A 13,782-nucleotide genomic window follows, 5' to 3' on the forward strand; every position below is an offset into this window, starting at 1 on the left:
AAGTAGTGAAACTGAATAAGAAATGGAACAAATAAAATATTAAACCTTGCATAAAGGATTATATAACGCGTAAGCAAATAAGGTTATCTCAAATGAAAGACAAACCAACGATAATTTGCAAAACACAAATTTTCCATGTCTCTTTACTCGGAATTTGTGCTGAAAAGCTAATTGATATTTCACTTCATATTTTAATACGTATAGAAACTATCTTCAAATTACTTATGTCGAGTCATCATGCTTCAAATTAAATGTATCGCAAAATATTGTTGTCATATAAAGCTAATTGAATTACTTAAAATACGTATTTCATTTTTTTTCGACGCAATTTATCAAATTACACAGCGGTAAAAATAAACGGTTAAAGAGTTTCTCCGTCTCTGACAGGACATTTTCGAGAAGAAAACGATTAATCGATTTACCGTTTAAGTACTCAGGAGGGAAAAAAACCTCAACATCTCATTTAAGTTTTCAGAACGAAACATTTAAACTCCCATTACAGGTAACTGAATACCGTAATTTAGGAAAACATTTATTTTTCATCAATGTAGAGTTGAAAAAAAATATTTCATTTAATGTCTTTTATTCGATACTTGAGTGATGCACGTTTCCGAAATTGTAATGCATTTATATTTTATGATCAGCGAGGTTTAGAAGTGACGTTAAAGCAAATACATATTAGAACATTTTTTAAAATTTTGTGTGCCATGATTTCCCTTATTTTCTTTAGTTTTTGAAAGAATAAAGAAATGCAAAAACTTATTCTTTGTATTTTAATTTATTCCTTTTTTAACAGTTGTAAACATTATGTAACTTACTACATGCGCTAGTTTGAATAAATAAAACATATGACTGTTTTTAAAATCGTTTTTTTCAATGAAAACTCGAGAAATATTTTTCTGAATTTCAAATTTTCTATTAAGATATTAAAAGTAAAGCATATTTTTAATTCAAAATTTATTTGGTTTTATTTGTTTATTTTATTTATTTATTTTAAATTATTATTATTTTTAACTTTTTTGGTTTAGTTTTTGTTTTTTTACTAACTAAACTACACTAACTACTAAACTTTTACTTTCTATTAACTAAAAAAATAATTCAAGATTTTTTTGCCGCCTCGAAAATGCGCTTCTTCTTATTTTTTTTTTCTTTACTCGTAGTATTTTTATCATTATATATTTTTTCAAATGTGCGTAACGAGTTTTTTATATTTAGCTTAGAAGGGGTTTAAGATTTTTTGGATGCAATTAAACGAAAAAGAAAGAATGCAATAGGTAGTACGTCTTAAAAAATATTTTTCGTACAAGTTCTTGTAACACATTGCATGCAGGTCTCTTTTGCCCCGAACTAATGTTCGCGGCACGTTTTTAGTACTAAAAACGTACTTTTATGTGACCCGCGCTCCAGTAACAGTCTGCGAAAAACGTAAACGGCGCACAGATGGGTATTTTACACAAAAAGCTGGCCATTGTACAGAAAAATAATAAAGCGATAAAAAAAGAGCAGACTATTAATTTCATAAATTTTCATTTTTTGGGTTATTTTTGGGTTCACAAGTTTTTTCAGGTGCATAAATTGAAAACTACAGGATATTATAAATTAGAGTATACGACTCCATTTTGACGCTCGGACTTTTAAAGTCAGACTCAGAAATAAAATGGGGTGATATTTTTCAATTTCGATATTTTCTTATAAGAGCAGTCTTAAAAAGTAAAAATTGATAAATACTAGACTACAAACCTTCCCCAAGCCAAACCACAATATTTTTTTCTTCTAACTTAATTTTAACGCGAAAAATAAGACGGTGAAGGTTTATTGAAAATCTCGAATGTCATAAACAAAAACGAACGAACCATCAAAGTGTTAAGTTCCGACTGCTGGCAAATTTTTATGGATAGTTTCAATGAAAAAAGATTATTTCCACATAGTGGCATGTTTATCCACCTGTTTTGAAACTTAAGGCCGACACCAATCGGTTAAGTTGACATTTCGACTTTTGACCAGCTTTTTAGCTCTAACACCCCTATGTGCGGCGTAAAACATACGGCGGGAAAAGTGAATTCCCGCATGCAATGTGACAATATGTTACTCTAGTTAACATCTTACTTATTTGCATGCGTCATTTCAAGTCACTTGATGAATTTTCTTTACCCTCGGTAAGAGAGATAACTTAACTTATACTAATTCTTAAATTAGTACTTCAAGGAAATAAAATGAGCAGTATTCTATACGTTTCTTATCAATGAATCTTTAAAAAAATATATCGGTTCAACAACGCTACTAAAAGCACAAACGTTGAAGTTATTACTAACACAAGTTTTGAGGTTACGATAAACCTTTCTTCTGCTGCGAATGCATGTGTGTTCATGTACTTCAACGGTTAAAAAATTGGTCAACTACATTTAGTTTTGATATTATTCTTTATAACGTGTTTATTTCGTAAAATTGACTTGTGTTATTTACACCTACTAAATCAAAGTCATCCCCCCTTTCCCCCTCCTCGAAAAAAAATACAACGATGTAAATGTTAATTAACTATTAAAGTTTTATGATATCAATAACTCAATAACAGTATTAATTAAGAACCTTTGACAAGCTTTCTTATTTGCATACTACAATTCTGTAATGTGTATGAGGCAAATGAACTGGTATATAATAGTCTTAATTTAATTAATTTATTTTAGTGCTATTTTTTTAGACCAGATTTTTTAATTTAATTGTAATTCAAAAAAAATCTTGATCGAAAGACTTATCAGTATAAAAACGTTTGTTTTCCTGCATTAATTGCACATCGTTCGGCAAAAAAACTTAACAATCTTGTTTCGACAATTACCATTTAAGTATTAAATTGAAAAAAAAAATTACAAAAAAATAACACAGATTTTCTCTTCACCGTAAACATTAAAAAAAAAAAAAAACCTTTAATTGTTCGAATGTGCTCTATTTCAAATTAATGGGCTTGTTTTCCGTATTTTTGCTCTCATTCGAGATCAAAAAATAAAAGCAATTATCCAATTAAAACACAGTGGGTGTAGTTTTGTGTTACTAAGGATCCAGGTCGATAAGAAGTTGGTTATTTTGAAGCTCTATTAAGTTGGTTATGTCTCGCAAAAATAAAAGTTTCTGATTATAGTCAAAATAGTTTAGATAAAAACTATCGTATTTTTTTTCCAAGTAGTGTTTCAAAAATAATCAGCATTTCTCAATTTTTACTGCTCTTTTTTTGTTAAAACTACTTTTCAAATGTTTCTGTTTCATTTATGTTTTAATAATTATTATTATTTTGGCAATTTCTACTGTGTTGGATATACTTTGCACTGGCAATTATTTTATTTTTTAACTTTAAACGCTCAGCTCCGGTAACTATGAATGATTAATCTGCAAATAATTTTTTAATAAAAAGTTTTTCTTATACCATTCATGGTTTAATGAACTCTTTGAGAATATGATTCTCACTCTTATTTTGTCTACGCAAGACAAGGCTGTTTTTATAAATTAATATATCAAAATTTTTGAGTAGTTTATATTATTTGATAACACACTAACACATTTTATACTGCATAAATAATTTATGGGTTAATAATTGCATGATTTTAAAGTTATTTTACCATAATACATGTCGCTATCTTGAACTTTTTTAATATTCATATCTTTAAATAATGTATTTTATTTAATATTACACTAGCGCACAATGTAGTCTTACGTAGATAATTTGTGGTTTAATGATTCTTCCATGTAATATCGTATAACTTTTAAAAATTATTTTACCATAACAAACATGCCGCAATCTTTAACTTTTTAACTATTAATGTTTTGTATTTTTGCGTCTATTCAGGTGTTTTTATTATGAGTGCTATTTACACTCCAGTTAATGTATGTATGTTCAAGTGCTACTACTGTAAATAAATAAATAAATAAAAGCAATTATTATTATTTTTTTAAAATTATGCTTTTCTCAATCACGAGTGTGTATGGGCAGGCATGTGTGTGGGCGGAAGTGTGTGCGTGCAGGTGCGCGCACACACTTCTTCCCATATCCTACACACACATGTGTAGGGATGTGTGTAGGATATGGACGCCACCGTTCAACAGCTCGCTGGAGGAGCAGCATCGAGGAGTCGGTCGACTGCGATGCTGCAGAGGAAGCACCAATAAAATATTATGATTTACTGTATGTGTGTTTCTGTACAATATCTTCTATATTATATTAAATGAATAAAAAATCTTTGGAGGGAAAAAAAAAAGTAAAAACTTTTAAAGCTTGGAGTTACCTGGCAAACAACCTTTACTGTGGAAGTTTTAATTAGTCAGATTATTAAAAAAAATCTATGTACTGATGTTTTTCACTAAGCATACATTGTCCCTCCAACAGAAGCCTGAATTTAGCACCCCTCACTGCAATTCCTCTACTTCGAAACTTTAAACTAACGCCCACTATCATTATCATTCACTCGAAACGGCACTCCGTATTCTAAGCGAATGCGAGGCGAAGGGAGAGAAGGAATGTACTTACGCATGTCTGAGAAGTCATCGACAAGGATGATCTCCTGGATGAGGTTGGGGGGTGATCGATCCAGGACGCTGTGAACGGTGCGAAGTAGAACACTCCAGGCCTCATTGTGGAAGCAGATGATGACGCTCGTGGGTGGCAGATCGGGGCGGTACTTTTCGTCTTGACACCTGCGGAGAACAAGATCGAAACTCTTGTTAGCGTCGCGTGAATTTTCATTCAAATGGCGGAGATGAAAGCGATTCGGTCTTTGTGGATGGAAATGTTTGTTTGGCAGAACTTTTGTCCACGTGATCTTCAAGTATTTGGCTCGCTCCATGCATTTTATACATTATTTCTCATTTTTTATACGATTTAAGTTTTTGCTTGTGTGTTATGTTAACATCTTTAGGCCTGGTAACTTGGTAACTAGAGGTGCGGGTATTGACATGGTAGACTTTCACATTAGGGTGTTTCGAAAACATAGATTTCATTATTTCGGAATCGCGTTACCTCTCAAAAGTTGTAGTTTGATACCCTCAATTGAGGAAAAAGTATAAGAAAAAATCTAAGTTGCCATCTTCAGTTCGCGCTGGCGCTGAAAGTTTGAAATAATATGCTAAAAAATGAATTTTTCAAAATATAATAAAATTAGTTTTTTTGTATTTTTTCATAATGCAACAGATATAATTTGTCATATATAACGTAGTTTGCACCTAAAAAAATATTTTACAGCTTTTACATAAGATCTTTCGTTTGCGCTTGCGCCTGAAATGGGGCTAAAAAACCTGCCTAATCTGAGGTGTATGCGCAAACTATATATCTTTTGTAAAAGCTATAAAATATTTTTTTAGGTTCAAACTACGCAAATACTGACAATTTATGGCTGTTGCTTTAGGAAAAAATACAAAAGAAAAAAAAAACTAATTTTATTATTTTGGAAAATTTTAATTTTTAACACATTTTTTCAAACGTTCAGCCTTATGCGCGAACTGATGGTGTGAACTTAGATTTTTTGAATTATTTTTCCTCAAATGAGGACACCAAACTACAGCTTTTAAGAGGTAACGCAATTCCGAAACAAAAAAAAAAAAAGATTTTTTTTGAACCTCTCTAATTTATATTTCGGAGCATATAGTGTTGCAGACACGCAGACAGATGCGAAAAGGTTTTAATAGTACAGATTCGTTAAAACATCAACTTTATAAAGAAAAGTCAGTTTAAAAAAGTCATAACTAGCAAAAACATCGGAGAAGTAGTTATAGGAAAGTGTCGCTTTTGGGGATTAACGTTAAGATAATACCGCAAAAAACGTTTAACACGAAACTGAGAGGACCGAAATATTTTTCCATGTTAAAATAATTTTGAGTAAAAAACATATACAGTCAACCCTCGATAACTCGAAGTCCCAAAGTACCGGTAAAAAACCAATCGATTTATTGGTAGTTCGAGTTATGCAAAATTTTCACAACAGTGTATAGAATTTGGGACACGCTGAAAACTTCGAGATAAAGGAATATTCGAGTTATAAGCTTCGAGTTATTGAGATTCGACTTATGTTGTGTTAAACATTTTCCATACTGAGAGCTTGCGTGTTAGAGGTATTTAACAGTAAATTATATATAATTACATTTCATTTTTTTATTAATTTGAGAAATAAACATTGATTTCTAGCGGAATTCCACTGACGCGTGGAAATGATAGAGTTGGTGCAAATTCGGCAATTCATCGCATGGAACTATACACATTTAAACATTTATTTTAAAGGACAACAAAACGGTAACTCTTCAAAAGATAAGAGGTAAAAGCTTGATTTAAAACTGATTAAAATCTTTCTCACATCCATAGCAACACGTGAGCTTCTGACTTGCGTGCATTATTCACCTCTAGCGAAAACTTACTCAAATTCACTACTTGACTTCACTATTCTTTAGTTCGCGCATGCCGCTAAATTTTCCATAAAAGTTATGTTCTGGACGTATCGGAAGAAAATAAATAACAAAGACATAAAAATTGAAGGATTACTTTCTAACAAATGGTACATCTCAACTACTTTCGAAACCTAAAGATAGACTAACCTGAAAAAGTTAAAGCTCTTTTCTTTACTAATAATAAAGTTGAAAGTCTACCTGGATCTTTGTAAGTCTGTCTGGATCTCTGTGACGCGCATAGCACTTAGACCCTTCGGCCGATTTTCATGAAATTTGGCAAAGTTAGTTTGTAGCAAGGGGGTGTGCACCTCAAAGCGATTTTTCGAAAATTCGATTTTGTTCTTTTTCCATTCGAATTTTAAGAACATTTTACCGAGCAAATTATCACAACGTGGAATAGTAAATTACGGAATTATCATAACATGGAAGTGTGATATGAGTGAGCCATTTAACATAGAAAATTGGCGAGAAATTCATCATATATTAATTGTACATATACAGGCGAACCAAATGACCTTTTAATTTTTCTACTACGGGCAAAGCCGTGTGGCTACCACTAGTGTTACATAAAGGTACAAAATCAATTATACAAAAGATTTCGTAGATTTTAAGCCGGAATTTGCATTATATATATTTTACGCCCCCCCCCCTTCCCCACGAAAATATGTCTACGCTAAGCACCGAGAGGAGTAAGTGAAAGACACTACGATAAAAATTCGCATTTCTTTCAGAAAGCTCAGGACAATGTTGAAACACTGAAGTCTTTTCTTTATCCTTAAGATATTAGACAGAAGTAAGAATGAATCCTTTTACAAAGTATTGGAAAAGAAAGAACACAAATAAAAATAATTTCCTGGCCTCTTGACAAAAGACTTACTAGACATCTGTCAAGAAAAGAAAGGACTTTTCCCGCTTTTTGCACACATTTCTTGTTCCATTTGCCAAGTACGAGACATTGACATTTGAGTTTCATCTTTTAGAATGAAAAATCAACAACCAGTTAAACATTTCTTGCTTCTTTATGTTCACATTTCTTTCTTATTCAATTCACTGGTGATAAAAAAATATCAAAACAATTTAAAGATATTTTTGAGTGTTTAAAATATTATTAGTACGCTAAAAAGAAAAATTTATTAAAATACTACAGACTAATAATGTAGCAAACAGATTCCGGAATGCTGACTTGGGTCAATTTTTGCTATATTAGGGTGGTTCGAAAAAACTTTTTTTCAGCTATAGTCCAGGACACTCCCTATTTTTTTTTTTACTTACTAATAGTATTATGCTCTAAAAGTTTTAACTTCTTACTGAAATTTTAAGACGGTGCTCAATGACCCCTTAATTTATCATTAGCCGTATCATAGAAAACGCCACAAATTGAGAAATGTTCTATTTCCCCAGCTGTTTTATAATAATTAATTATTATTATTTTTTTTTTTGCAATGTATATGCGTATTTCTAGTGTATATTACAATATGTAGCATTGTTTTTTCAGTTCGATGTATTTTTTGTAACCCCCCTCCCCATGCTATGTTTGGGGAAGCTGTTCTTTCAGTTAAAATAGGAAGCTAAAATTCCTCCAGTATATTGCTATCCACAAATATTGAGAGGTGTACCGTTATCTAGGAATTTTTTTTTATTTATTTTTTATTTTTTTACGTGTATTTTTGAACCACTCTAGGCTATATGTTGTTTACGTAGTTAATCTGCACTTATCTTAACTAAGTCAAGGAGAGAAAAAAGTGATGAAGCAAATTCATTTAATATATAAGAAACCTTAAGCATATTTCTGTACTTTAAACCGAAAAACTCCTTAAATTGACAGAACTGAAAGTATAAAAAGAAGGAGTGACAATGATTCCGGTTCATAAATCTGGAATATTACTATCTAAATCCCCCCTTATATGTCTGATTTTTAAGAAATATTTTTTTTAATGTTTGTTTGGATTTATTCCTCGTTTGCGTTATGGGGAAAATGTATTTAAAATGGAATTTTAATATAAGCAATGTTTATGTGCAAATAAATATAAATAAATAAATAAAAAAAATAAAATAAATAAAAATAAAATGTAAAACTTGGAAATAAATCGCAAGCAACTAAGGAATCAAAATGCTTCTCTGTCAAATATTTATAGTTTAAACAATTTTTCAAATAATAATTACAAATAGGTACTTTCAAGCATTTATGTAGTTTGTCAACTCTGTTTCTGCTACTTACAAGTTACAAATTAATTTATAACTTCTTTGCGTTGTCCTTATGTGGATATTGGCAACAACATAGTTTCCATTTCACTCTCATCTATACAATTAAAACGTGCGTGCGTCTGCCTGTCTGTCTGAAGCATCTTCTTGAAAATTACTTGGAGTTTGGAGTTTACTAAGGTATCGAAAACTTTTAAATGTCGCGAGGATCTCATTTTACTGGGTCTTCTATCAACACTACATTAATTATCATATGTAATTTAATCTTCAATTTGCGTTCTTTCGATTTTAAAATTCTTCCCGCCAATTTGGCAGTCAAAGTAAACAGCTGAAAGGAGGCTGGTGAGCGAGTCGCCACATATGGGAATGCAACCACCGCATAAAACGAGCTGGTTTTGGCTAGCGAACCGAGCTGGTTTCGAAAACCCCTGGTAGCATTGTAAAGACTTAAATTATTTCATTGTCAGACCGGAAATGTGACATTGAGAAGTAAAAATATTTCTGTTACTGTTAAAATATTTTTTCTGTAAGAATTTCATCAGAAAATTTGAAATTTTAATATGATTAAAAATAATACTGGAGAAAGTATAGATAAATATTTGTACTCTGGTAAAATCAAGATCGTTTGACTCATTTTAATAAAATTTTTCACAAGTTTAGAAAAAGTGTTTGCTCTTCAAAAACTTAATAGTGTAAAGCTTTGGTTTACTAGAAGCGAATCGTCGATCTTCGACGTCGCTCTTCGTCGTGACGCTGAAATCAAAGTCAAGTGGATTCCGGCGTGGCCATTCACAACGTCAGTTTAGCTTGGGCGCGCATGCGCAGAAGAATCAAGTTTTCTCCTCGGCGTCGCCGACGATCGGCGAGTTGGCTCCTAAGAAACCAAGGCTTAACAAGGGACTCCCTGCTTACTGTCACTTACCAACACCCTAGATCTCGAGCGGAACTCGCTTTACGTGCATAATGTTAGGACTACGGTAACATGGGGATGATAAACGTGTAGTAAAAATAGAGTTTTAGCAAATCATTTTGCATTTTTATGTTATTGTTAATGTAATTTAATTAGTTCATTTATTTTCTTGCTGGACGATTTCAAGTTTTATGGGAATTTTATTAGTCTTTCGCGGCCTACCTTATTTATTTGAAGAATTTTCACATTTAAATGGAGCACGTGAAACAGTAGGCTGTGATGCTTAGATTTCTAAAACTCACCATGACCACATTCCATTGAAAGAGGTCGTGAAATCTTTTTGCATGCTTTAATGCCTTTGGAACAAGATTTTTTTAAAGACTTTTATCGATAGCTGTTTGCTGCGATTTACATTATAGGAAAAAATTTATTTTAATCATTCTAAAAATTTTATTTCAATTTATTTTATCTAGGGTTTTTTTTTTTTTTTTTTTGTTAACTTATTTCTTTTGCTGTGGAAAATAATTAACCTTATCAGAAATTCTTCGACTGTGAGTTACACATAGACAACAAAGCTGAAATTAGCAAGACATAAAATAAAGCCGAATTAGCAAAAAAGTACAATACACAATATTAGATTATTTTACTTTTTGTTACAAGGGTTTTACGTACAATGAATGTATAATATCTATACAATGTTTGAGAACTCTTCTGAAGTATCTATATCACGAATATGTGCAGTGCGAAGATAAATAATAATTCAACCACACCGAAATACAACTTCTGCCGCATTTAATCTAAATCTCTCCCAAGATATTGCACACACAACTATCCCCGAATCTGCATCCATATTTCTTTCTATCAAACAACAATTTAAGCGGGGATCCGAACAATCACAATGCCGTCGGAGAAAACTAATAAACAATAGGGAAAAGATTGTTTACACTCGTACGCTGATAAACAAAACTCCTTCTGGTCCTTCAGATATTAGAAACGAGCAAGAATGAATCTTTTTACAAGGCACTAAGATAAGAAGAGGGAAAATAAAAAGAACTTTCTGGAATCATGACAAAAGACTCACCAGCCTTGCGTCCAGAAAGGGAAGGAAATTTTTTTTTTTTTTTTTTGTGCCTTTTTTTATTTCACTCAACTAACTTATTTATTTTTCTGTTAAAAATAGTTCACCTTATCAGAAATAATTTGACTGTGAATTACCCATAGACAACAAATCTGAAATTAGCAATACTTAAAACAGAGCAAATTAGTAAAAAAGTACACGACAAAAAATTAGTTTATTGTACTTTTTGGAAGAAGGTTTCAAAAGCCTCCAAAAAAAACAATTTTTAGCTCTTATTGTCCCCTTTTAGACTGCAACTTAAAACAGAGCAAATTACCAAAAAGTGCAAGACAAAAAATTATTTATTTTACTTTTTGAAACAAAGGTTTTCATATACAATAAATTTATAATGTGTATACAATGTTTGAGGCCACTTCTGAGAGGTATCCATATCACGAATATTTGCAGTGCGAAGGTAAATAATAATTCAACCATACCGAAATACAACTTCTGCCGCATTTAATCTAAATCTCTCCCAAGATATTGCACACACAACTATCCCCGAATCCGCATCCGTATTTCTTTCCATCAAACAACAATTTAAGCGGGGATCCGAACAATCACAATGCCGTCGAAGAAAACTAATAAACAATAGGGAAAAGATTGTTTCCACTCGTACGCTGATAAACAAAACTCCTTCTGGTCCTTCAGATATTAGAAACGAGCAAGAATGAATCTTTTTACAAGGCACTAGGATAAGAAGAGGGAAAATAAAAAGAACTTTCTGGAATCATGACAAAAGACTTACCAGCCTTGCGTCAAGAAAGGAAGAGGAAAAAAAGAGAGAGTTTTTTTTTTTTTTTTTTTGCCCACATTTCTTGTTCAGGTTGCCGAGAAAGGGACAATGACATTACCGTTCCATCATTTATAGAAAGAGAAATCAAGCGAAAAAGTTTGAAAACGTCTTTTCATTCCTTTCCTTTTTTTTTTCTTTTTCATTATTAAAATGAGTTTTAAAGCAGTTACCTAAACTGTTGTTTAAAGTTAGGCGCTGCAATCATGATTTCTGTTACAAGAGAAATATACTTAGGTCACTTTTTATTAACTCCTTTCCTTGACTTACTTGGTTAGCTATACATAAAAGTGAAATACATTGCTTAAAGGAGAACAAGTCATAAAGTTTGAGTTTCTTATAGGGTTAATACAGTCGATGCCGCTTAATGGAATACCCAATTTTCCATGAAAAATTATTCTAATTTGCGAAAAATTCCATTAAACAGGATTAAAATAATAGACACCAACTGTTTGGTACATTGAAAATGTATTACATTAAGGGGGATAATCTTTTAACCGATATTCTAATAAGCAGGCTTCACTGTATTTTTATCACTATTTGAAACTTCTGTTAAAAAATTTTTCTAGTAGTAGGATTTTTTCGGAAAACAAATGCTGGTAGTACTTTTATAATATAATGCTTCCGGTATTCTTTGCAAATATGTATGAACCGTTTAAAACTTTACTGATATAAACGACGTAAAGAAAGTATAAACGTGCAAATTATGACATACACGTGTTTTGAGGCTACAAGCAACCTTTTTTCCAATGCAGTGGAGTGTGCTTGTGAATTTAAACACAGCCATCGAAAAGCCAATCTTTAGCTCGTATTGTTCCTTTTTTGTCTGTATTTTGTATAATGCTAGGGGGCTCCGCTCCCTGCTCGTTGAAGCTCACCAGCCCCCGAATATTGCTGCTTAATAGCAATTACTAGGTTCGCGTAGTTTTATGTCAGCTTCTCGGAAGCGTCAGATTGAATATGTGTTAGAATTATAACAAAAGAAAACATCATTCCCCCGCTCGTAAAAGTTAGAATTTAAGTAACTAACTCATCAGTATTAGAACAATATTAGAATCTTGCCACCACAGGAGAAAAAACAGAACTTTAAGGAAATATGCTTAAAACATTAAAAATAAGCTTTTTTCAAAAATACTGTTCAAAAGCCGAAATTCTTATTGTACTGTATCGCATAAATCTCTTCGAATTTACGATTATGCAAACTATATTGTATTAAGGTGAAAGGATAATTTTCAGCGGAAGACAATTTGTACTTTGTAGGCGGTGTAAAAGTTGGTGATCAGGGTAACCCATAGGCTCAACATAAAGTGTGTTCCCGTTGTGTAGAGTATTTTAAAAAGTGGTAAAAAGGCATGGAATAATCTTCCGTTTCAGACAGTGAAAATTATGCCTTCCAGGCTGTACTAAAAATGGTAACTGTTCTAATTGACTATAAAATTAATATAGATATTTAGCATGCCATTTTCATTTGTTTGATGTGTAAACTACTTTGAAATATAAACTTACAGATATTTTAAAAATAACGTTTTTTTTCCAGAATATAACAAATAGACTTTTTTTTCTATATATTTAAGCCAATAGTGTGAAAAGCCCTTATGAGATAGAAAAAAATGCATGCACCATGGTCACTCATTACCGAATCATCATTACCGTCAAATGGTCACTCATTACCTTGCCATCATTACCGTCAAATGGTCACTCATTACCTTACCATCATTACCGTACCATCATTATCGTCAAATGGTCACTCATTACCGTATCATCATTACCGTCAAATAGTCATTCATTACTGAACAATACTTTTTTTGAAGGCTCGAATTTTGCAGGCCTGGTGTGGTTAATTGTTAGACTAATGTACAGAATGTTGTTCAAATTTAAGCAATTGCAAATGACTATTCATTGATGTGACGTACTGATGATTTATTACGAGAAAACGTGGAGGTTTTGCGATCCATGGATCTTTTTTTCTTTTAACTTTTCCCAAACTGTATTTTCCATTTAACCGATGTCTTTGTCAACTACATGCCAGATAAAATTTTAGTGAAAATAATTACTTCAATTCATTATCTTAAAGTTAATGATAAATAGAAATGTTCAAATACATCTAAAACCCCAAAGTTACTTATTGAGACAATGAGAAACATTTCTGAGTTTCAGACTTTTGATGGTTTCTTGAAATTACTACATTTTTATTCAGGCATAAAAAATTCTATCATACCAAGCAGTAACAAAATAATTGGTAACTGCATTAGTAGTGTTCCCAGAAATAACTAAAACAATGAAAGTAATCATCGCTTTTCTTGATTATCTTCGCCTAATCTCTCGAAGACACGTTTTCTG

The 13,782-nt window shown here is 31.8% G+C and overlaps 1 protein-coding gene across 1 annotated transcript in view; it reads right to left on the bottom strand.

Moving 5' to 3' along the window:
* LOC129223393 (putative polypeptide N-acetylgalactosaminyltransferase 9) overlaps positions 1-13,782 on the bottom strand; it is a 134,004-nt gene that overhangs the window by 74,025 nt on the left and 46,197 nt on the right. Inside the window, exon 2 of the mRNA XM_054857984.1 lies at positions 4,514-4,680. Coding sequence (XP_054713959.1) covers positions 4,514-4,680 — 167 coding nt within the window. The remainder of the gene's footprint in view (positions 1-4,513; positions 4,681-13,782) is intronic.

This window comes from Uloborus diversus, chromosome 5 (genome assembly GCF_026930045.1).
Source record: "Uloborus diversus isolate 005 chromosome 5, Udiv.v.3.1, whole genome shotgun sequence".
In the NCBI taxonomy this organism is placed as follows: Eukaryota; Metazoa; Arthropoda; class Arachnida; order Araneae; family Uloboridae; genus Uloborus; species Uloborus diversus.